Below are 25,199 nucleotides of genomic sequence, written 5' to 3'. Positions count from 1 at the left end.
AAGAAAATATTAATGAAGTACAATTTAATATAAAAGGAAGATTCTTAAAAAATTTAAGAATGGGAGTCCTTACTATGCATCTCTCATTATATCCCCCAATAGGTGGCAGCTTGCTTCTCTGTTTTCACCAAGGAATCACACTTTGGTTCTTTCAGATGTCAAAACTAAACCTCTAGGTCAACTTCAGTGTGCTTACACCTGGGCTCAGTTTGGGTTTACCCACAACTACAACCCAAAAAGGGCTCTGTGCAGCGACACAGGCACTCCAGAGACACCAGCCTGTGACTGCACATCCCACACTTGGGAATTCTAATGGACTCCAGCAATCCTTTCAGTACACCTCCCTCTAGTAAAATTGCACTTGAATTTATTTTCAGCAGCTGAGACAATTATTTGTTTTTAATAATAATTTTCCAATATATCTGTTATTAGAGAAATTGGCCAAGAAAGGTTCTTCAGCTTCTTCCTGTCAATGACAGACTAATCTGTCAATGACAGAATACATTTCTCCTGGTTTGTGTAGTACATTTCATAAATCTCAAGTGATGAGGTTGCCATCACTTCCTTTGGAGACTGATGTACATATGTCAAACCACTTATTCTTCTAAATGGAGGACACTTCTAAATCATCTACATCTAGGAATAGGTTTTGTTTTATAATATTCTTCTATTCTTCTGAACTTAATAGAGCTATTTTTTCTATCAACTTCCAAAGAACAATTTTCTTTACATAGACAGTTCTTAATATTAAGTTACCAAACTGATCAGGAAAAAACCCCAAACAATTCAACACATTGATAGATTTGCAATGCTACCACAAAAGCACTACTGGGAATAATGCATAAACTGAACAGTTCTGCAACCCTATGGAAACCCACAGCTTACTGAAATCACAGTCCTGACTCTTTAAGAAAGACAAGCAACATGCATTTTACGGAAGAACTATTTCCAGAATAATACGATAAATTGAAGTATTGCTGGCCAAAGCGCCTGAATATACCCTGCTGTTCCTAAAAACTACTAAAGGCATACACATGCATTAACTTTATCAATAATAAAATGTCTATCAAAATTAAAGAAAAAATATACACCAGAAATGTTCTACTGCTTAAATTCTGGAGGGCACATGATGATATACATCAGAGTAGTTATTTTGCAGAATTTCTTCAAAGACTGCAGTTGTTTGCTTATGTTCACATTTCTACATTTCCAGTTCATCTTGATGAACAGGTAGTGCACATCTTTAGGTGAATAAAAACTACAAGATGGCTTGCAAGATATCAGCATTTATAATATTCTTTTATTTTTTGATGTAGAAGATGGTGAGGAGGAGCAGACATAAAATTTTCAGGCTATCTTGTATTGCCAGGCTCATGCACGTCTGATGCTTTTTCATGAGAGAGTAAATAACTGAATTTAACTTTCCATAATTTGGGCACATGGAAGGAAAATCTACTATAAAATAAAGGGTTCTGTCAAGCAAGACAGAATGCAAATTCTTTGCTTTTTTATTTTATTTCTCTAAATCTATTTCTAAAGAGATGAAAAACAGAACTAGGTTAGCTGACTAAAATACAGAACCCCTTAGACTAAATTAAAGTACAGCTTACCATCCTGTTGATACGGACAAAGTCTTCAGGTTTCTTGGCCCAGGGAGGGAGATCAACGTCATTCACAACAATTTCATCTTCCCTGACTCCTAGATTGTAGCCATTACTGTTGACAAACATCTCAGGTAGGTAGTAAAATTCTGGAATTAACTCCTAGCAGGGAGAAAACACACAATGAGACTTCACATTTAACAGAGATGCTAAATTGTACTCTGAGAATCAGGCTCTCTTGTACTACATATTAAAGCATACCTGGGGTTTTTTATGTTCTGTGCACCTTTTAAAAGAAATTTTATATCCTGCTTTCTTTGACTTACAGTCAAATGTATTCCACATAATGAAATATTCAGACTTTGTTTTTCCCATATCTGTTTTTATGAAAAGCACAACTTTAGACAAGGCAGTGCATATGAGTAAAGGAGACTTCTTCAGAATAATAGCTACAAGAAAATTTATGCTAAGCCTTCAATATGAAAATATATTGGATTTTTAAATTACTATTTCACAAAAATATGTAAAAAGGGGAAAATTTGCAGATAGGACAGTGTCTTGATTTTCCTTCCTTTAATTCTTTAATTGCATAAGAAAAGGTGGTAAGTTGATTACCATTATAATGAAAAATAATACATGGTGAAGATATTTTTCTACTGTAAGAAAAATTCAAGAATAGACAGAGGGAAAAATATCAGCACAACAAATGCCCTTCAGACAGATATTAAAAAGTGAAAGATCAATAACTGCAACATATAATAAACAATAGGTAACTTGGAGTGTGAAGTTTTCCCAATTTCCAGAATAGCTAAACAGGAATCCATTTTGACATAATGAATATTGCTGTTTGCTCCTGTTATTTTAGCATTAAGTATTGAACTGCAGTAAAACAAAAAAGCTTTAAAGCTCACTATCTCTTATCTAATATCCAGATATGGATTAAATTCACCAAATTACATTGTTAAAAGCATTATGGCATTCAGCTGGGTAACATGATAAAAACTGATGACACAGCACCTGAAATCTGAGTCTCTTTGTGGTCCTTTCAAAAGCTGCAGATATGAGAAGCAAAAAAACCCCACTGCAGACACAAACTTATCTAATTAAATCTGATCTGCAACTCCACAGAGAATAGAGCAGTTAAAGCAACCTTTCAAATTTATAAAGTAATTTTTAAAAAAGTGTATTCGTTACAATTTTAAGTATGTTTAGGAAGGCAATTTAATTACTTCTTTACATCATAATATACTAATATAGGTTAGACTAAAATGCAAATCCAATCAGTATCTAACTTCTATAAAATATTAGCCAAGTAGACATGCCTGAACCTGAATAACTCATCATGAAACAAGCTACAATTCCAAACAGAAAAGAAAGAATTAAATTATTAGATGTAGTACATAATAAAACAGCAGCCAGAGCAAAGCCAAAATGAGAGAAATCCTGAATATCCTATAATGTTAAAAGAAGAAAGATTCATTTAATGCCTATCTTAAGTTTTATTATAGACACCTCTAATTTATTCAGAGTATTTCTTAAAAGCACTCTTCCCCCATTCCCCCAAAACATGAATCACTAAATCTCAGGTTCCAAAGAAAGCCCTTTGGTTTTCTCTAATGGAGCCCAAAATAGAAATAATTGTCCTCAGAGCTGGAGAAAACTATACAGAAATCTTTCAGGACTTCAACAAATCACTAACCCAGGACTCACAACCCAACATATACTACCACAAAAATCACTGACAAACTAAGTGCATTGCCTTAAAAAAAGGGAAAAATTCATAAGGACCTCAGAAATATCAAAAAGTCAAAATTATTCTTAAAGCAAATATTCAAATGAAGCAGAATTTATTAAGGAAAAAGCAAAGTTTGTTTCTACCTTGTATAAAAGCCTTGAAGCACATAGCACTGGTTGCAAATACTATTAATTTTTATTCAATGTGGTGGCATACTAACCTTCAGTGTCACAGCAACCAAGTCCTTCAATTCCATTAAAGAAAAGTTATTTGTTAAATTTCCTTTTTCAGTTTTAAATGTCATAGCATGTAACTGTGGACTTTTACATCTACACATACCTGAAAGATTTGCGCTACCCAGAGACACATCTATTGTTTAACTGAATTCTACTAACCTTTTGGCTGTGGGGGTATCTTGAAACAAAGGGATTTAAGTCACTGAGTATTTTTAAAGGTATTTCTATTTAGTAAGTTTATCTTTGCTGCTCTTTGCTTTCAGGGTAATTTAATGTTCCCTTGTCTGGAATAGCAGAAAACATAAATAGAAATAGAATAAACAAAAGTATGTGATTAACTTTCTTTATAAGATTTATTGTGTTGTGTATGTTTAGTTTGAGCTGTCTTATTCCTGTGCTCTGGAAGTTAACCAGTGCCAGACTTCTGAATCCTCTTCAAATAACACTCTCCCTAGAATCCTAATCGTTTCAGTTACACATCTCCTGGTAGGTTGTTTTGTTGGGTTTTTTTTCAGTCAAAATAAAAATACCTAAACATGGTATTTAAAAAGGATTAACTAACCCACTCTGTTATAGTCTCAGCATTCTCTTCAATGTTATTTTTAGTGCAGACTACAATTACAGTGCTTATTTGAGTGCTATTTAGCATGAATTGAAATTTTTCTTGAAATGTGAGCCATGTTGCATGTGACCTTTCCCAGATACTTGCATATTTCCCATACTTTGTATTAACCATTCAGTTTTCTTTTATAGCATTTGATGCTCCTCTTGTAATTTTGCCATCTCCACTGCTTACTAGACTAAGAAACTACAGCGCTTAAAAATAGCTCAGATAAATATATCCCCTTCTCATTTCTAGAGGGTGAATTAGTATATACTAAAACACAGGCCCAGTATGAAACCCTGGGGCACCCTGTATGTATGAACTTCCGATTCATGTATTTAGCTACTTAGATGCATAGAAAATACAACCAAGCTAGAGATGGTTGATAAAAAATTTGGGTTTTATGTGTACATTCTTTATTCTGCTGTAAGAAATTGAAGAAGCTGTCTCTTCTATCTCATGCCAAAGGCAGGCAGTGGCTGGGCATAGAAGGGCAAATATCCTCTTCCCCAGGGCCACTGAGCATGTTTCACTAAGAGAAGTATAAACTGGGAGAGGCAGAGAGTGGAAGGATTAGCAAGGACAGTGAGGCAGAAAGGATGGAGCCCAGGAGCTTTCTGGGAAAAGAAACAGACAGCAGTGAACCTCAGAGGAGACGACAAGATGACAACTGGGGCCCAGAGAGAATCATGTTAACTAAGAAGCCACTGAAAGTTGCAAGAATGTACAAAAGAATGCAGGAAAATATAACACTAGCAAGGACTATTTTCAAAACCTATTAACATTTTCTCATCTAGAGTTTGTTTTTAATTTGTTTCACAAATGGTCATGTGCCAGTTCATATTCTAATAAAGATTATGACTTGAGAGAGGCACTCTTTTGGTGCTTTTTCTGTTATGGACAGGAAACAATACCTCAAAAAATAGCAGTTTCAGGGTGCTATTCAGAGAGGTGACTGTGTCCATTCCTCCATTCCAGATGAGGTTCAGCTATGACAGCTATCCTGCAAGATATCTGTCTACCCTGTTGTCCCAGAATTTGAGTGAGAGCAATTCCACAATTCTTCCATCAACTGGTCTCCAGTGTTCTTTATCTGGGGAGTTTTACCTAGTAACTGCCCCAAATCCTTCATTATGCAATCTAAGCAAATCTTCCCTCATCCTAGCTATCATCCATCCCAGATACTGAGAATAAATTACTGTTTTGTCTTTGCATTGTTTATTGCATGTTTGAAAAGCATTATTTACCAGATTTACAGCCTTCAAGCTCCTAAAAGTCTAAATTAAGGATAATGATGTATTGCTCCATTGTTTTTGTTACAGAAATGCAAAATATTCCTCTAACCTTCCTAAATAAGCTAGCAGATTTATTGCTAAACAGTCCATAACTTAATTTACTTCTTTATATACTTTGGACATATCATATTTTGTCACATGTTCATCACACAGAAGCCAAAATAAATGTTTTTGTCAACCTCTGTAGTCTTTACATTGGGGATGGAGATCACATACTTTTCTGACAGCATCTGCTATTTTTCATTCACTTCAGAGCAGAGTGTAATTTGTCATACAACACAGCTTTTTACAAATCACCAGTTTCATACTTCAGAAGTGTCATTGTTAAATTCACCCTGAAGATAGGGACAAGGAGACTCAAAAATTAGCAGGGGGAAAATGTATCTCATAGATAGTATTTACGTCAAGGGATAGGACACAGAGGACCTTCTGTCTCCAAATCTGCTTTCTGCTTGACAGACAAAATAGTTGATAAGAGGTTTCTCAAAAATCCTATTGCACCTTCAGTGGTACTAGTGGTAAAAGGCAAATGTAAAGCCAGATCTGTGCAAAGAAATGCTAGTTTGAAGCTACCATGACTTTGAGAAATTTAGGTCTCAAGCCACAAATGTTCATGAAAGATAAATCTCAAAATATTTTTTTCCTACAATACACACATTGTGTCAACCAGTGCAAATCAAGACATGAAGGAAAATATCAAAACAAACAAACCCATAAAACAGCTTCCTGACAAGTTACATCATCTAGCAGGCATAAAATGAGGGAATGTAAAGAAAAAACGCACAGAAAACCCAACTTTTAAAAGTCTGGAATTTTTTAAATATTCACAGACCAATTACGCATTTTAAACGCATATGTTATTGCATGCAACTCAGCTGACCTATAATTTTGCATTAAATGTTCTTAAATGTTTGCAGTAAATGTTCTTGGCTTCATTGCTCTTGCCAAACGACATTGAAATTTCTAAATAAATCTTTCTGAATACATTACCTGTCATGGGTAATTTCTTACCACAAGAAATATCTAGAGTTCAAAGAGTTAATAAAAATAGGGATTTTGTGATCTAAACCTATTTGCAGTAATTTCTGTCTAGTTGTCCTTGACATTTCATCAGCTGGTAACCTCCTCTGCTCCCCTTTCATTCACACTTCTAATAAGACAGGTTAGCTTTCCATCATTTAATAGTCAGCTGCCTTTCAAACCGCCCAAGAAGCTTGGCTCTTCTCACATGAAGAACAATGCAGTAAAGCTATTGAAGGGTGTATAAAAAAAAGCAAAATTAATATTATAACAGACATTTCTTGTCTGTAAATGTGATCTCTTGTTTATTTTAATAGCTATACTAAAACCCCAAGGTATAGTTAACAGTATTATATGCCTTGTGTTTTCATATAAGAAAACATCCCCCAAATGCATTTTCTAATTTACAAGCCTGTGACAAATCCAAACTGCTGAGAAATTAAACTTTAAAAACATGTCTTCAGGTGATAGAGAACCGCTATTAACACTATTATAATTGTACACCACTTGCATCAAATCTGACATTTCTGTTTAATATGTTTTGCTAAGGGTATACCATTTTATGGCCTCCCAATGAAATCAAATTCAACCCAGACGTTTTCACTTTTCTAGTATAATTCACTTCAAGGTTTTAAAGTTTCCATTTCTTTTTCTTTCTTTCTTTTCCTCCCAAAAGGTTGATCCCCTGGCATCCATTAATTCCACAAGAGTCTAGTACTGGGTCAATGAGTCAGTCATGAGTTCCTCCATTTCACACGAAGGCACTTCACTGACATTTTGTCAGAGCTACCTTTCTAACTTCTAAACAGAATATTCAAAAAGTAATATAACAAGTTTGAGAGGTATTAGGAAAGATTAGCATCTGAACAGGAGGTTCTGGGGAAGTCAATGTTACAAAAAACTGGAGGGGGGAGGGGGAGGGGGGGTTAGAAAGGAAAAAATGTGCAAGCTGACTGGCCAAGTTATGGTCATTTCCGGGTGACTTGCTTCCTCAAAGGTCACCCCGTGAACGTTCATTCTTCCTCCAGCTTGTACTGATTATCTCGAGAGAAGGTCGATGTTGATAAAGGGAGACACAATAAAATAAACTGTGTTATCCAGGCTCTCCCTTGTGTGTTACCACTCTAACACAGCACATACTGTATTAATTCTGTTTCATTCACTGTAGGTGAATGAGTTTCTTGAAAATGAACCAAAACAACCTGAGAGTAAGGAACAACATGGTCTAAGTAAATATCTAATCCTTTATTGAGCAATAATCTATCATACACTTCATTTTTCAAAGGTGGTCTACTTTTTGCCACAATTTGAGATGCCAGAATTACAGCTTGTTTTCAGGCTGATTAAGCTACTGCCACAGCCCTATTTTCATTAGCTCAGTGTGAAATAATTCAGTCCCAGAAGAGATTACACATATTTAAAGGGGAAAGGGAAGGAGGGAAAAGAAAGGGAGAAACAGAGAGAGAATGCCAGGGAGGAAATGAGCATGGGAGGAAAGGAGCTGGACAGACAGAAATGTAGCTTCCTAAAGAGACACAAATTCTTTTGCAAATTTCAGGTATTTGGTTTTTAAATTTTAATGCCAAATTCTGTGAAAGTGGTTTGGATATTTTTTCAGTATTTTTTCAGACAACATTGAGGCTGTAAAAGAACAGTTGTGGAAAGCATCTGCAGTACTTAAAAATCTCAGTTCATTAGTTAAAATTGACCTACTTCAGCACTTACTGAAGCACTTGAAAATAATGTACCTTATAGTCCTCTTTCTTAAACAGTAACTGATGTAAAAAACCCTCCAGATTTTGCTTTCCAAAAAAACCCTTTTTTATTTTTAATTAGACCTTGTTAGTAAAGAGTGAAGATATTTCATATAATTATTTAATACAGTGCGTGAGAGCAAAAATTGTGGCCATCTTACAACACACAGCAATGAAGAATTTCAGATTAATTCGTTTCACATGTTGTTTTAAAATTATTTCATAACCTGTGCCACAATAATTAATGAGATTAGTAAGATCAGAGATAAATGCACTTAAAGCAGCTCAGATGAATTTCAAATGTACAATAAGGAATACATGAATAATGAACACTTGCTAGTCTTAAGAGTTTTCAAAGTTTGCTACTTTGATGTATTACCTCTATTCTATGCACTAAATATTTACCATAAAGACTTAAAAATTCTTTAGGATGGTGATAGAATTTACAGCATGTATATCATAAGGAAATCCACACTGCCAAGCCTTTCCCCCCGTGTATAGCTAGACGCGGAGCCAGAAGAAGCTACACAAGTGTACAGAACACTTTAACAGAGAGCATGCCTCCAGATTCTGTACTCACATACAACATGTACACATCTTCTCTTTTGCACATTCTCTCCCTTCTAACAGGACTGCTGGATAAATACTAGAAGTTGCCAGACAGCTGACCACTAGTTTTTGAATGAGTCACACTCTCAGAGCTGAACCTTTTCTGTTGTGCAAGACAGTGGATGCTGCTCTTAGGAGAGTGACAAAAATGGCTAGAAATTTTGAGGGGGTTTCTTGGTAGTTCCCCAAACCTCACTGCTTTTCAAGTCCCTGAAAACTTGATTCAAGTGTTTGAAAAGCCTGCAAGGCATTCTAAGCGGCAGCACAACTAATCTGAAAAAATTAGGTATTTGTAGTATTAATAATAGTCCATTTCCCAATCATTTTGCAGAATGAACTTCAAAGCCTTAGGGAAAAGTTGGCCCTGATGTAATGGCATTGAGAAATGAAGTTCATTAAGATCTTAAGGAACAAACAACAGCAACAATTATCTGCTATACTCATTCTTGATTGATTGCTAAGAAGCACAGACTCTGCAAATCAATGGGCCTTGCCAGTGCTTTGCCAGTCTACTTTGAAAAAAAAAAGGTTTACAAATAAGGAGTTTGCTACTTCCCTTTGTGGGGATATTCAAACTCAGAGAATACTCAACTTCACCCTAACTTTTCATACTCTCTTGCTTAAATAAGCATTCTTGCACTCTGATTCCTTTCCTCTGACGTTCCTTCCCTCTTTGTTCCTTGAGAAATAATTCTCCGTTTCATATGTTTGCATATTTCATAGCATTTATGTGTCTCCACTTTAGATATTAATTACCCCATACATACACGCATTTTTCTACCTGTATCCACCTCCTAAAACACATTTTTTGTTCTTATGGCTAGCTCCAGCTTAGGTATATCTTACACTTGATGGTTTCCAGCAAAGAAAGCACTAAGCATTTGCTTTATCCAACAAGAATTCATACTAAAAACTGGACAAGAAAAAAGAGAAAAACAATAACATATGCTCTCTGAGAACATAATGGCTCTGAATGAATGACTAATCACACTGTTTCAGGTGAAAATTATATTTAATGAGATATTCTAGTTGTTATACCCTAAGGATAAACCTTTGGTATCATGATAAACTTTATGCCATCCTGTTGATCTTAGTTTCCTTCTTAAACTGAAGACAAAAGAGGAATGCATTGACATATTTTGCTTGGGCTATTGAAGTACATCTCAGTAGATTTATTCCAGTAGTGGCTTTGCATTACTATACAATAAATTATTTTGGTAGTTCAATATATCGAATACTGGTATTAAATATCCCCTAATTTCTACAGATTTGTTTTGTTAGATAATTTATGAATGTTTTCTATTTGTTTTAGCATTTCTTAAAGATTCAGCTCATTTTTGAATATCCTTTTATTCATCTATTTTCATCTTGAACTGAATTAATTAAAAATAAATCAATTCAATGTTATTTTCTAAACCCACCTTTCCTGCATCTTCATTAATTAACAAACCCCTATTTTAAACAGCAGCTTTAATCCCTAATGTATCCCTGAATGGACAGGTCAGGGATTATCTGGAGAAAACATTTATTGACTAACATACCTCATCTGTTACTCCCATATTAGATTTTCTGTAATGACTTAGCTCCAAGTAGTATTTCTCTTTCTAATGGCATAACAGAAATGTGTATATATGTATTAATCTGATTAAGGGCTCTAAAGTAGACTGCCAAATGTATTCTGGAACACCTTGTTTTACAGGCTTTCCCCTAGGGCAATTCTGACCCTTAATTTTTACTATTTTACCTGCTGTCCCCAATTCCCTTTCTTACATTCAGTGGCATTAAAGAATATAGCTACTTCATTTCTTCACCTTTGCCTTCCTTTTCTGAAGGTATCTGGTTCTGAGCATCTTTTTAATATTTGTTTTATTTTGATAAGTTGGGGTTTCTTAATACAAATACGTTTTGCAATACAGCTGTTATCCGTCCTTAATTCCTTCATCCTTGCAATGGCTAGCAACAGCAGTTTAATTTATCCCACTTGGTTCACAAGACTCTAGTATTTTCAGACAAACATTTCAGCTAATTGTTTGACTGATAACTCATTTGGTTGCTAGTTTAAGAACAATCCTTTCACTAATTATATACCCCACTTGAATACCATCTCTCCGTCTGTCCACAGATATTCCTTTATCTTTTGCAATGCCTTGATGTATTTAGCTGCCCTCCTCCTGTGTACCAAAGCCAGACAAGAAGATTACAGTCACTTCCAACTGTCTTGCCTTGTTTCTCAGTTTAAGGCTCTTATCCTTTGTTTGAGCCCCACTCCTAGGAAGTCACTCCCCCAGATACTCTAGTGGAATTACAGGAAAAACAGATTTCATTGAAAAGTAAAAATCAAAATGTCAGCACTCTGAAGATATATCAGATATAGTAGATATTACCTCAAATTGCTTCCAAATTTGGAAATCTCCTGTTTTTCTTACAAGGGTAAGAGCGATGGTACTTAAAAATCTATTGAGTTCCAGACAAGCATGAATAAACATAAAATGGTTTGTAGGAGATTCAGGCTGATTTCTTTAAAAAGCATTTTTTTCCCATATGTTAAAACGACCGTACAATTTGCAATTAGTTATTCTAACTAGCAGCTGAATGACAACAACGTGATTTGTCTGTTCTGAGACTGTTGGAATACTTACGCAAACAAGAGCTCCGGAATAAAAAGAAATCAACAAATATACATATTTTTAAATTTTTTTTTCTTTGCCAAGACAAATAAATAAAAAAAATTAAAATATAAATAAAAATATAATGGCAATATGACCATTTCCTAGTATGAGTGGTAGTATATAATAGAAGAGAAATATATTCACTGTAAAAAATGTGGGGTTTTTTTTAAAGACCAATTTTTATAGTGAAGCCTTTACCTACTTTATTACTAGAAAATGAGAATCAAGAAGGGACCATATTATTCAAAATATTTCTAGATTTTTGTTTCCTTTTGATAAGGTCCCATGTCTATGAACAATAACCCTTTGTATTTAACGAGGTAAATACAAAGGTAAGGAATAACAGCAGTAAAATCACCCTGCTTTCTGGCTGTTTCTGTATATAGTGTAGAAGTTGTTTTAATCTAATGTGTATTGTTGCATAATATCCCCAGGCACATTCAAGTAAAAGCTAAAGCTGTACAGAAAAGCCAACATTTTAAATGGGTCTTGTCATTAATGCTTTATTAATTGCCTCAGGCAATGCAAACCCAGAGCTAGGCAAGCTATAACAATATGACACTTTAAGGTCAAATCCAATTCCTGCTGTGTTTTATGGAGTGGGCCAAATATTGAGTTAACAGCAGGAAAGAACAATTTATTGAGCTTTTCTCCATCTCCTGATTATCTGATCTAAATTAGATCAGTTAGGTTGTTTTTCTCTTAAAAAAATCCCATCTTTTGTCCACTCAACTTCAAAGAATCTTTGATTGTTTGTGTTAGAACAATAAACTTTATCAACATCTATTTATTTATGCTATACCTCGTGTGCTGAATATAAAGAAATGAGATATATAAAAATATAAAATATAACACAACACCTTCTTTATGTTTACATAAACAAAAATGCCATAATGAAATTGCATATTTATCCATTTATTTAATATATATGTTACCTTCACATCTGAGGTATCTCTTTGGCTGTTCCTCCAGGACCTGGCCACTGAAGAGAAGGTTCGATCTGGGTGGTCAAACTTGCCATCATTTGCATTTAGAAAGAATGTTGTAAAGGGCTCCTGTAGTTAATGAAATTATGACAGATTAAGAAAACAGTACAAAGACTCATGCAGCAGGTTTCTGTCAAAATCCAAAAGCCTATTGCAGATCAAAATACTTCATAAATGCAGAATTAAAGAAAAACATGGCACCTTATAGTTATATGTACACATGGGTTTCTGCACTGAACATCTGAGTGTATTTCTTGGCAGTAACACATTTTGCACAAACAAATCCTGAGTTCTATACCGTAAGACTAATTACCCATCAGACATTTGTAGCCTAGTTCCAGTTCACAATGACTGCCTCCTTTACTGCAACCACTACAAACACATTCTGTGTTATTTATATAACTAGGCTTTGTATACTCCTTGCATGTTGGTATGTCAAAATCTTTAAAAAATCCCATCTCTAAATCTTTCTTGTGTTTTCATTTAATTGAAAAGAGCTCAGTATGTTCCACTTTGCCTCAAGGTGACACGAATGGCTCTAAGGTTGTTAAGAGGCAGACTGTGGTCCCAGGATATGCAGCTTTATCATTATTTTGGGGCAGAGGCACAGAGATTAAATATTTAGAGTCTTTACTTTCACTAGTTCTATCTGAAACCATATCCCATTTTATACTAAATGGAAACCAGCTTTTGGGGAGGAAGAGCTCAGGTATTAGACAGTCTGGATGACCCATTTTTTATGTCACTACATTCCTCTGCAGGCAAGGGGTTAACAGTGGACCAAATCCTTAATTTGACAGTAGAACCTGAATACAGAGATCATTGGCAGAAACCCGGATTTTCACCACTACTCCATTAGCCCTCTTATTCAACCAATAGTTGGCAGTATGCCTACAGGGATGGATGTTCATTCCTTCTTTTTCCAAGTCTCATGGGGAATGTTTTTAAGAAAGTCCTTCTGATTAATTCGTACTCAAACTTATTTCATTGCATATCCTGATCATCTGGAAATTTTGGTAATCAAAGCAGCTCATAATCACCAGATCACAATTTTTATTACAGTATTACTCATCTATTATTTGAATTTTATTCTAAACATTCTCTGTTTCCTTCTACAAAATTTTTGAACAAGTCAGGGAACTCCTCCATTAATAAAGAATATTTGAAGGAATTATGCCACGTTATACACATTGTGGGAAAATTACCTCAGATGAAAAACATATGAAGAAATGTATGTTTACATGGTCCTTAAGAGAAATTAAAATAAGGAAAACGTGGATGCAAATATAGTGAAAATATACAAAAAAAGGAAAATAAAAGATGGAATTCTGACTCCCAAAGACTGTTGTTTCTCCACCCTTATTCCACATATTTTCCCAGTTAATTTTTTCTATCATGCACAGCAGTCAACACAGGCTACTTTTGTACAAAGAAGAAAAAACTCTAATCAATTTTTTTCCTCTTAAAACATGGGAAATTAGTTTTTAATAGACACATTCAAAAGAATAATATCTTATAAATATTTTTCTTCTGAGGATTTATTCTAATCAGAGAATACTAATCTGTGTTAAATAATTAATTAAAATAATATAATTAAATACAAAATCATCACAATATAATTTCTTGTTAGAGGACCCTAAATCTCATTGCACAATGGCTTTATTTGCACTTGTGAATTTTGAAAGACTGTGTGGTATGGAAGAGTTTCATAATTTAAATAGAATATCAAAATTTAACAGTGGCTCAACTTGGTGAGTAGTATAAACTACCACAATGAACTGAAATATTGACAGAAAACAAGTCTTCATCTATCCAGATTTTTCAGTGCTCCATAAAGTGAATTCAATGTAAAATATAAATGAAAATGTGTAAGATTCCGACCCAGAAGTACAAAAAGGAAAACAATATATACAGAAATTGGATTATATTAATTTATTATTTAAAAATATGTTAATATTTAAATTTTATTAAATTTAAATTTTTCAATATTAGAATTATTTTGCTTTTAAATTCATTCCTTCTCCCAATTATCTGTATATATTTGCAATAGGAATTATGCTATTTTCTAGCTTGCACTGACTGAAAAACATCATATGTTCTTGATCTGAGCACAAATAATTCTGTCTTCTAACAGCTCCTACCCATCACTCTTTTCTTTATAAGATATATGTGATTTTTGTGAATATTATTGTGGAGCAGACTGTGGATCATTGCAGAGGTTCTGAAATCAGAAGCAGCTGATGGATTTAAAAGAAGCAGAAACCAGAAAAAAATGATGTAATTAAAATAAATTATGTAAAAATATTAATCCAAACTTGCATGACAACATTATTTTAAGCATCTGAGACAAATACACAAAAGCAATAAAATTCATAATCAAGGATTAAACTTTTAGTAGCTGAGCACTACAGGGTGCCCTATTATGCTATCCTGCTGTGGCCTGTTGTGCCTATCTTTTTGGATTTTTAATCCTTAGCAGAAATTCAGAGCTTTCACTTCCTTTATCTCAGACCTCTAACATATTTTAAGGTAATTTTTATTCTCTAGGAAGTCAAGTGCTTATACAAATATAACTCATATCTGTATTCTATATACTAATTTAAATACTGTTATGATACCAATTACTGTCATTTCATGTAAAGGTTTTGTTGCTGTGAAAGCTATAAAGCAGCACAATGTTTTCATTAATACTCCATCTCACTCATTCTTAATATTCTGAATAAAATTCACACCTTGTTCACTGCCAACAAGGAGAGAAATTCGTGGGGGACTTGATTACACTGAACACAAGCTTGAGCTGTGAGGACAACAAATTTTTCCATTCAATAGCACTTCTCTCCCACCCTTCCCTTTTAGCCGTACACAGACTCATTTGAATAATTTATGGTGGAAGTAGAGGAGGGAGGAGGAAGGGATGTGGTCATTCTAAGACAACCTATGTCACACAGAAATGTCCTTACAGCCATTTGTAAGAGGAGAGAGAGAGAGTATGTAATGGTTTGTCAGAGTGACACATACCTTTTGCCAGATGTATTTGTGATTGTCCTGCTAAAATCTGACAAAAAGAAGAGCCAAATTCACTACTGTTTACCATATGGCATGAAGTCCTCCTCATCTTTGAATCTCACTAAAAACTGGTTTTAACTTAATCTAATCTAACTCATAATAAATACAGAATTTATTCTGCCTTGTACAAATATGCACTCATTGCAACAGCAACTGGAAGACAATTATTCTCTACAAACATCTTGACTACCACTTTAGAGAATCATGCTCTCAAACACTGGTCACTGTTTCCATGAAAATGCAACTGATTTACACATATAACTTCTTCAGTAGCAATTATTGAGAACATCCAATTTTACCATAACTCTATCCTATTTCTTATAAAAATCTGAAGCCAATGCTGATATTCACATTCTACATGATTCAAGGCAGAATTCCTTCTTCTATTTTACTTTTTCCTTCTGTCTATTTTTCAGGTCAAGTCACTGGAATATAAGGCATTGTGAAGTGGCATTCATAGTTTAAACTATTCCATCTTCTGCAACTTAAATATTCACTGTTCCAGATGAAATGCACATGAAGAAAATGAGTCTTCAGGTGGTAAGGTCACTTAATGAAAAACTATGAATATTCAATTTCATTTCCACAAAAACACATAAAACAGAATATGTATTACTGGTAAAACAAAGGCAGAGATATAAAAATTAACTACACAGGACAGAACTGAGGCTAAGACATACAGCATCTTTTAAAAAACTAGCCTGAAACATGTACTGGATTTGTGTGGCAAAGTTTTGGTAGTGGGGGAGACTACAGGGGTGGCTTCTATGAGAAGCTTTTTCTATATCCAATAGTGCCAATGCCAGCTGGCTCCAAGGTGGATCTGCAGCTGACCAAGGCTAAGCCTGTGAATTATAGCACAGTGCCTTTATGATAACAGACTTAAGAAGGCCCAGGGAAAAACTGCACAAGAACACTAGAGAGAGCAATGGGAATATGTGAGAGGAACAGCCCTGCAGACAACTAAGTCAGTGCAGGAGGAAGGCCAGGAGGTGCTCTGGCTCCAGAACAGAGATTCCCTCCAGCCCATGGTGAGGCAGCTGTGCCCCTACAGACCATGGAGGTCCAGAGGGGAGTACAGCTCTTCCTGCAGCCCCTGGAGGAATCCATGCCACAGTAGGGGGATGCCTGAGGAAGGTCATGAGCCCCTGGAAGCCTGTGCTGGAGTAGGCTCCTGGCAGGGCCCCATGTGCTTCCATGGAGAGTGGAGCCCATGTAGGAGCAGGTTTGTTGGCAGAACTTGTAAGCCCACGGAGCACCCACAGTTGCATGTTGTGGTGTGATGTAACAGCCTGTCTCAGTTATCCCAGTTCTTTCCCCAGGTGTGCCAATACCCTCTCCCTTCCCCTCCCCTTGCCTCCTGTTGAGAGCTGTCTGTCAATCTTGGCATTCCAGAAAGAGCATTGTGTGACTGGCAAAGTTCAAAAGATGCCTCTCAGCCCTGGGGACATTGGGCCATCCAGGTGCCATTTGTCCTCTGAGACTTCCCCCCACCCCTTACCTGGTTGGTGGGATCCCTACCCCTTCCCTCCCCCTCTCCCTGGGGTTAAAAGACACTGCAACCACGCGGTTCTTGGTTCTGTTGGAGCTGTTGCTGGATTCAGAGGCCTGTGGGCCAGGAATAAAACTCTGGATCAAAACCCTCCATCAGAACCAGCTCCTTTCCTTCACCTCGCCTTGAGGCCTCTCCACCAGAGGTAAACCTGAGCTCCTGCATGCCTGGAGCATTGTCCCAAGTGCCCAGCTGCAATATCCAGCCAGCCAAAGGTGTCTCTGAGGTGAAACCACCACAGCTGCTGCCCTTGGTCAAGCAGCAAGGCCCAGACCAGCCCAGGCACGTTCCATCCGGCTATTTTGGTATTTAATTCCAACAGTTGCAGTCTGTTCCTGAGGAACTGCACCCTGTGGGAGGGACCCACGCTGGAGCAGCTCATGAAGAGTTGCAGCCTGTGGGAAGGACTCACTTTAGAGAAGTTCATGAAGGACTGTCTCACATGGGAGGGACCCCACATTGGAGCAGGGGAAGAGTGTGGAATCTTCTGAGGAGATAGGAGTGGCAGAGACAAGTGTGATGAACTGAGCACAGCCCCCATTCCCATTCCCCTGTGTCAGTGGGGAGAGGAGAGAGAGAATTTAGGAGTTATGTCCTAACCCTCCCCAGAGAAGGGAGGGGTTGGGAGGAAGGTGGTTTTAAGATTTGACTTTATTTTATCATTATCCTAGTCTCATTTGATTGGTAATAATTCAAATTAATTTCCCAGGCTGAGTCTGTTTTGCCCATGATGGTAACTGGTAAGGGATCTCTCCCAGCCCTTATCTCAACCCCTGAGTCTCTCCTTATTTTTTCTATCTCCTGCCCAGCTGAAGAGGGGAGTAATAGAGCAGTTGTGGTGGGTACCTGACATCTAGGCAGAGCCAACCCACCACAATACATCAGATAAGGAAAGCAACTGAGGGAAATATAAGGCAGTAGGGAACAGATTATCACAGAATTGACTCAAAAATATGGTATTAAAAGCAAGGCTTTGAAGACGACTGACAGAAACCAGATTGCATCTGTCAAAGCTGAAAAGTAAGACTTAAAATAATTTTTAAGGTTTTGTGGCAATTACACAATTCTCTCTCTCTCTCTCTATATATATATATATACTTCAGAGTGGCTGAAACTTCCTTACCCACAGCAAATACTTCTTCCTACAACACTAAGGTCTAGGCAGGCAGTTTGTCCCCTTGGATCCCCATTACTACATACTGTTTTGTTTTTCTTCATCTAAACTCTCATTTCCAATTTACTTTTTTTCATATCTTTTTCATTTGTTTCCTTGCTTTTTTCCATTTCTTTTGCTTTTCCTCTTCTCTTCTTTGATTTACACAGTCTTCTCCCATGGTTTTAGTTTGTACTCTCATCCTTCACTCTCAGTTTGTTGTCACTTTCTACCAAAAGCTCTACAGTAACACATCTTTTCCCATCACTCTCCTCCAGTCTTTCAAAATACTGAAAGCATTTTTCTTTGTGAATCTCTGCATCTCTTAATGTCACCTTTCTCTTTCTGGACTAGACTTTAATTTACCTTTTCTTACAGAGTCTTCTTCAAAGCTCTACCTCAAGAAATTCATGAGCAAGAAATACTAGTTTAACTTGCAGAAATCTGATCTAGTCTTATCTATAAATTTCACTGGCACAATCTTCTCCCTTAGGATATTTCATCCTTTATTTTGTAACCAAAATAACTCTCTATAGATCACTATGACTTTGTAATCTTCATTGCCATAATCTTTTCCTCTATACACACTTATTTTCAAATATCTATTTAGGCTTTCCATTTGCTGCCTTATCTAGTCTTATCATATTATTATATCTTTTTCCTTTTCTGGATTTGTCTTCTTTTACTTCTGTTGTCTACTTCCATTACAGATTGCTTTTCTTTGCTGGTGAATCATATTTAAATAATCTTTAAAATACCTGTGTAGGGGTGTCCCTGTATTTAAGTTATCTGTGGTTTTCACCTTTTCATTGGCAACCTCTTCTTTGGGTGTCAGTGGTTTCCACTTCTGTGTTCTATCCTCACGTATATTGTTTGCTCTAACAAATGTAATTTGTAATTGTAGGTCTATATTGCAAGGCCATCAAGACAAAGACTGTTCTCTTGCTCTTTAGGTGAGAACAAAGAGAGAGCAAGAGCATCAACAGTATTACATAAAGGACAGTAGTAAAAATGACATTGAATTAACCTAATACAGGAAAAGAATACTCCTTAGTGTGTTGTACATTCAGCCTGTAACCAGAATTTCACCGCTGAGAATTTGCTGACTAGCAAGAGGGGATCTTTTGCTGTACAGCAGCCAAAATTAATAGAGAAACATCCAAATAAAACTACTGGTTTTAATCTACTTTAAGGCAACAAAGTGTACCATAAAATGTATTCAGTAGATGAATAATTTAGCAGCATTTAAAAGGAATACAGCGGTCACCCAACACAGGAGTGTAATCAACACTTAGTTTCCCATGGTTTAAGAAGAATATCCTGAACTCACAGACACATGAATTCCCTTCTGAGCAGAAAAAAAATGAACATGTCTAAGGGAAGCTGAGATGAGTGAAAACTCAATATCAAGCTTTGTGTGGCTCTCTTTTGCTTTGTTGTATGCAAAATATGCTTAGAATACACCTTATGCAACAGATTTTTATTGGCAGAGTGTACTTTAACTTAAGTAATTACACAGTCACCCAATTTTTCATTAATTCAGGTTTCCCTGTGAAACCTTCAGTGTCACATCAATACTCTTTATTCTGTAAATAATTGTAATAACACATACACTGAATTCAGATTCATTCTATCTTTGAAGTTTGGTCCCCTTCCTTAGATCTGGTTTTGGTCATAGAAGCGTGAGGTTTTCAGTACTGACATAAGAGTTTGAAGTTAGAATCCAATTTCTACATTTCTGAAAACTGTAGAGATGTTCATTAATTTAGAAGCATAGTTCATTTGCATAAAATATTATTCAATGTTGCTTTAATATAAAATTGGTTATATAATTCCCCTCTCGATGTGACAGTTTAATGTTCTTACAAAAGGCTTTTTTTTTCAATGTTGCATGGATCTGTCCCTAGCTGAAAATAATAAATGAATATGAGCAGTATCAGATTTCTGCCTTGAGATATTTTTTGGGGGTGGATTTCATTTTAGATGCATTTTTCTCATTGTATACATCCTAATACCATCACAATTTTATGTTTAAATTCATTTTGGATTGTTTGGGTAAGAAGGAACCCCTGTTCACTACAAATGAGTATATAAAGAATATCAAGAGAATTTCTGAGATTTTAAGGTAGGGAAGAACAGTGAGATTTTAATAGAAAGGTGCTTTCATTAAAAAAAACAACAAAACAGTGGTGACAGAAGAGATGCTGCAAATAAAGATCTCCATGAAAACCAGGATCCAGAAATACTTACAATACGAACAAGCCAAGCCAAGGTAGAAGTAGATGTAGAGTAGTGGGTGTTATAATGATAAGGTGGAGTCTGATCATCTTCCCATGTCTCATACCGTTCTGCATAGAAGACAGCTCTCTTTGGGTTCAAAGCACCAATAGGCTGTAAAGTGATAAGAGGTCAAATATATTATCAGCTGTCTGATATGGCATAAGTTAATTCTGCATAAAGATTTACTGCACAGGAGACTCTGCAACCAAACACATTCCATGCTGTAGTAATCCCTGAGATTGCTATAAGCTTAGAATTTATTTTCAAAGGCTTTCTGTACTAAAAGTCTTATGAGTTTCTTTATTTTAACTGACAAATATAAGTGATCCACATCTGCAAACTTTCAGGACCTTCTTGAAGTATAAGTTGTTTCCCAATTAGTTCAGTAACATTCTTCTGGAAATAGACTTCTAAAACTGCATTTAAAATGCATTGAGGCCAAACTAATATTTCTGTGGCTGTCATTCACCATAATCACACAGCTAATGAAAACTGACTTTTGCTCGCACAGGATACTTTGTAATGCGCAGTTCATGATGAAAAGATTTCACGTGGAACTGCTGATGGTGTCTGGTGATACTAAGCAGAAATACTTAAAAACCATGCATAGTCCTCAGGACTGGGTGTACTTTCTGACTGAACAAAGACACGTTTTATTGAACAAAGCAAACAAGGTTTGTACTTGAAAACAATAGAATGTGGAAATTATTCACAAATTCAAAGTCCATTCTGAGCGAATTTAAAGGACAATATATATAAATTACGTGAAAAACAAAAGAGATGTAAGGCAGTAGTAGGAATTATTGGTTTTGATATGGCTACTTGAGGAATACAAGCTTTTTATGATTTTTCAACCCACTTTATCTCAGAAGCTTTAGCAAAAAGTATTTGTTACTGTATGATGCAAAAGTTACTTCGATAAAGAAAATACAGGTTTTAGCTTTTACAGTAAAATTGACCAAACACTGAGTTTAATACTTAGAGGAGAGCACATTACCACACCAAATAATTGTTTAAACTTATTTTAGTTTGAAATATTACTTGATTTGCATTAATCAAAGTTTAATTAGAATTGATCTTATTAAGGGTATTAAAAATATATATATATAGGCAAGGGGTTCGACCAAATGCTAACAGTATTTTCACATTTTATTGCACTGCACAATTTTCTACTGAATTAAAATCCAAAGTAATTTGGAAAGGAAGTATCAGTACAAGGTCAAATCTCTGTGTTTCACTACACTAGATATGTAACTAAAAAATGTAAAGCTGCAAGTATTTTATTCTTTCAGCACTGGTATTTTTTTGAGATGGCTGCTTAAAAGGCTGACATAGAACATGATATTTTCTGATTTAGAGCTTGTTTTGAAATAGCAGTCTTTGGTGAACCTTTACATTTTAAAACATTATGATTTCAGTATTTTTCACATTAAGCACTCTGGATGCTTAATACTTTGCTGTGTCATGGAGATGTTTATAGTTTTCTCATATGTGTAAAATGATTGAGTAATCCCAATGGATTGGTGTTATCTGGTGCAGACTGCACTGAAAGACCTCACAAAACATTCTTGAAAGAGAAGTATGAGCCATTCCCTAACACTTTTCAGGCTCGTTTCTCAAATACTGGCAATTGCAAAAAATAAATATTTGCATTTTTGTTATACTTGGTTTTGTTAGACATCCTGCCAGTGTCAGGAAACACACTGGTAGTATTATAGCCTTTAAGTTATCATTACATAGAAATGGTTGTTCAACAGCTCCTTGAAAGAGACATTCTTTTCCCATTGGACTGACAAACTGTGCAGATATATGTGCACTTTGCTAAATTATATCAGGCTTTGGGTTGCTTTGGGGACTGGATGGAACCTGCTGACACCACCCTCATTAAGGTACTGTGCATCCACTTCTCTGACAGAAAAAATTCCAGTCCCAACTGCACATTTCAAGAGCTAAAGCAGTAATTCACACTGTAGTCTGTTGAAATGAAATGTCCACCCCCTCTGAGAAGGGAACACAAAATAGCAGACAAATTGGTGAGATTGTATTTGGTAATGGAGAAACACCCTGAGAATATCTCTTCCCTCCACTACAAAGATGCATCTTATCCTATGCTGCAGTGAATTCTGAGGCTATGGAAGACAGAGACGTCATCTGTCACCATATTATTGTACATATAGGTTTGAAGGCACAGTGGAGAATAATATGATGATTAACACAAGATTGAAAATATAGAAAACTCCTGGCCTTTCAAAACACAGTTGATGCTGATTAGAAGTCTTCCATCAAATAATTGATCTGTTTTCATTATTCACTGTAAATTGACTTAAGTAACAAGGCCTGTGAGGTATAACTGATGCTTAAAATAATTATGAGGTATTTTATTTTATAGACTAGCGAAATTTTAATGGTGGTTTAATCAGTACCTTTAAATAACATTTTTAATATAATATTGTTGTATTTAATAAAAAAGTTATTTCTCTCAACAATTTGACAATAATTTTTAAAGTCATAAAATGCTAATGCAAACATATCATCATGTTTTCTAGGTTGTTCAATGAGAGGGGTGTTACTTCAATTTAAAAGATAAAAGGTATAATGATGTAAGATCAGGCATTTCCATTTTCATATTAAAATGGCTGTACAAGTACCTAAAATAATCTACCTTCAGAACATATATGATTAATTGTACTAAATGATAAACCTGAAAATCTGTATTCTGGATTACCATCATACAATATTCTTTTCAGAGTCATTACCTTTTTTTCCCCCTTTCAATTACTTTAGAAAAATCCTGAAATGCACAAAACATCATCTGAATAAAATGGAGTCTTTAAGTGAAATACCAATGAGAGTCATTTCTGTTTTTGCATGACACTGCAATTTTCATGCGAAAATCTCTGGGAAGATTAATTTTTGGGATCCTTTCCTGAGAGAGAGGGAGGGAGGGAGGGAGGAAGAGCTTGTCTTCAGCTATTAAGTCTCACCTCAACTTCTCAGGACAGATCCTGGATTGGACGAACTAGTGATCTCTCTGACAGCCTGGGATTTGGAAGACATGGGTTAATTTCTGTCATTCCACAAGCCTTTATAGTGTCCATGAGGAGACTGCTTAGGTTTGTCTCTAGTTTGCAATAGGAAGGTGAGCTGGAAGTCCCTGAGCTGCCCTAGAAGAGGTAGGGTGCAAACACAGCCCTGTTTATGTGGAGATGACAACTGGGATCCCAGAAGTGGCACAAGTGTCTGAATGCAGCACTGTCTGGGGAGGAGAGCTGGAGCTGCCCGTGCTTACACAACTCTGCAGCTTCTACTTCAGCCTTACATAAGTTATCTCTGGCCTGTGGTGAAGAAATACAAGAAACACCTGATCTCCCTTCTCTGTGCAGTCGTGGGGACACTGATGTGAACCACCTCTCCACACATTAATGTAAAGGACAGCTCTCCAGACTCAGGAAACCATGCACGTTGAAAATGCTAATGGAAAGTGCTCAATCTCTCTTTCTTTCTTCTGTATACCAAAAGACCAGGCACTTTCTGAAAGAAAATACTCTCCATAAATAAAATAGCAGGGAGTAAATTCTGCAAGGTCTGCCCCTGGCTTCTTTAGTGTTATTTTAACATCCATGTGGGGAAATGCTGTTAACCAGGGTAATGGTATGAGTTCATCCTTCAGTAAAGACAAAGATATTTGTGTAAACACCTTAAATCTCAGTTGTATAAACTAGCAGCTAAACCAATTTTACTCTGATGAGGCACAGGTCCTATTAGATAACAAGTTCTACAGTCATAGTAGTCTCTCATGTTTCTTGTGAAATGTGTAGGATATATGGAATTTAGGTCACTTTTCATAGCTTTACTATACCATTCTCAGCCCAGAAGGTCAAATACCTCAGTTTTAATCTAATATCATGGCTATAAAATGCAGTTAAATTTTATTTATGCATCAATCCCTGTAACTTTACATAATGGAAGAAAATAATATTATTTCCATTTGACTGAGATTCTGTTGGTGTGTGCACTGATTAAAATGACTTGCCCAAACAATACAAAGGCAAAGCTCAATCCATATACTCTCTCAGTCCATATCTTAACCATAAGACAAAGACAGAAGCTGAATTTGAATAAAATAAATTGTTCTGAACATTATTTAAAAAGTTCTTTTCATAATGTTTTATAAAATGCTTTTTCCAAACACATCTTTTGTCTTTTTATTGCAAAATTCTCTGTAAGGACTCATATTAAATAGAATTAACTTCCCACATAATGGTGTCATAAGATATTCTTTACTCCAAACAAACAGAACAGGTCACTCTATGACAATGCCTATTCAGCCACTTCACTTTTGATGTACTAAAACTTGCTGTTTCAGTTTATTTTATGTTTCTTTCTTCCATTTAAAAATAAGGCAAGTCTTTACTGTAACATTAAAAACATACTACTACATCTTTCTTTTTTTACCAGGCTAATCTCTTTAGATATCTGGCCTTTGAACAAGTCAATATATATTGTCAATACACCTTTTATCTACTGTTTACATCCACTGGATGTGTTATGCTAGTTCATGTAATATCTATTTGTTTGCCAAATAGAACTATATTCTCTCATGAGAGCAGAACTGAATGTAGCATCCCATTTATCTAGC

The 25,199-nt window shown here is 35.7% G+C and overlaps 1 protein-coding gene across 7 annotated transcripts in view; it reads right to left on the bottom strand.

Moving 5' to 3' along the window:
- NBEA (neurobeachin) overlaps positions 1-25,199 on the bottom strand; it is a 459,554-nt gene that overhangs the window by 54,558 nt on the left and 379,797 nt on the right. For all 7 annotated transcript variants that reach the window (XM_071448498.1, XM_071448499.1, XM_071448503.1 and 4 more), the window contains 3 exons: positions 20,531-20,671; positions 12,459-12,578; positions 1,611-1,763 (listed from right to left, as the gene is read on the bottom strand). In XM_071448498.1, coding sequence (XP_071304599.1) covers positions 1,611-1,763; positions 12,459-12,578; positions 20,531-20,671 — 414 coding nt within the window. The remainder of the gene's footprint in view (positions 1-1,610; positions 1,764-12,458; positions 12,579-20,530; positions 20,672-25,199) is intronic.

The sequence above is a fragment of the Agelaius tricolor genome, unplaced genomic scaffold (genome assembly GCF_023055355.1).
Source record: "Agelaius tricolor isolate 1412-34295 unplaced genomic scaffold, bAgeTri1.0.p SCAF_26, whole genome shotgun sequence".
NCBI lineage: Eukaryota > Metazoa > Chordata > Aves > Passeriformes > Icteridae > Agelaius > Agelaius tricolor.
The sequence above is the reverse complement of the archived record's forward strand: the minus strand, read 5'-3'. Positions and strand labels throughout refer to the sequence as shown.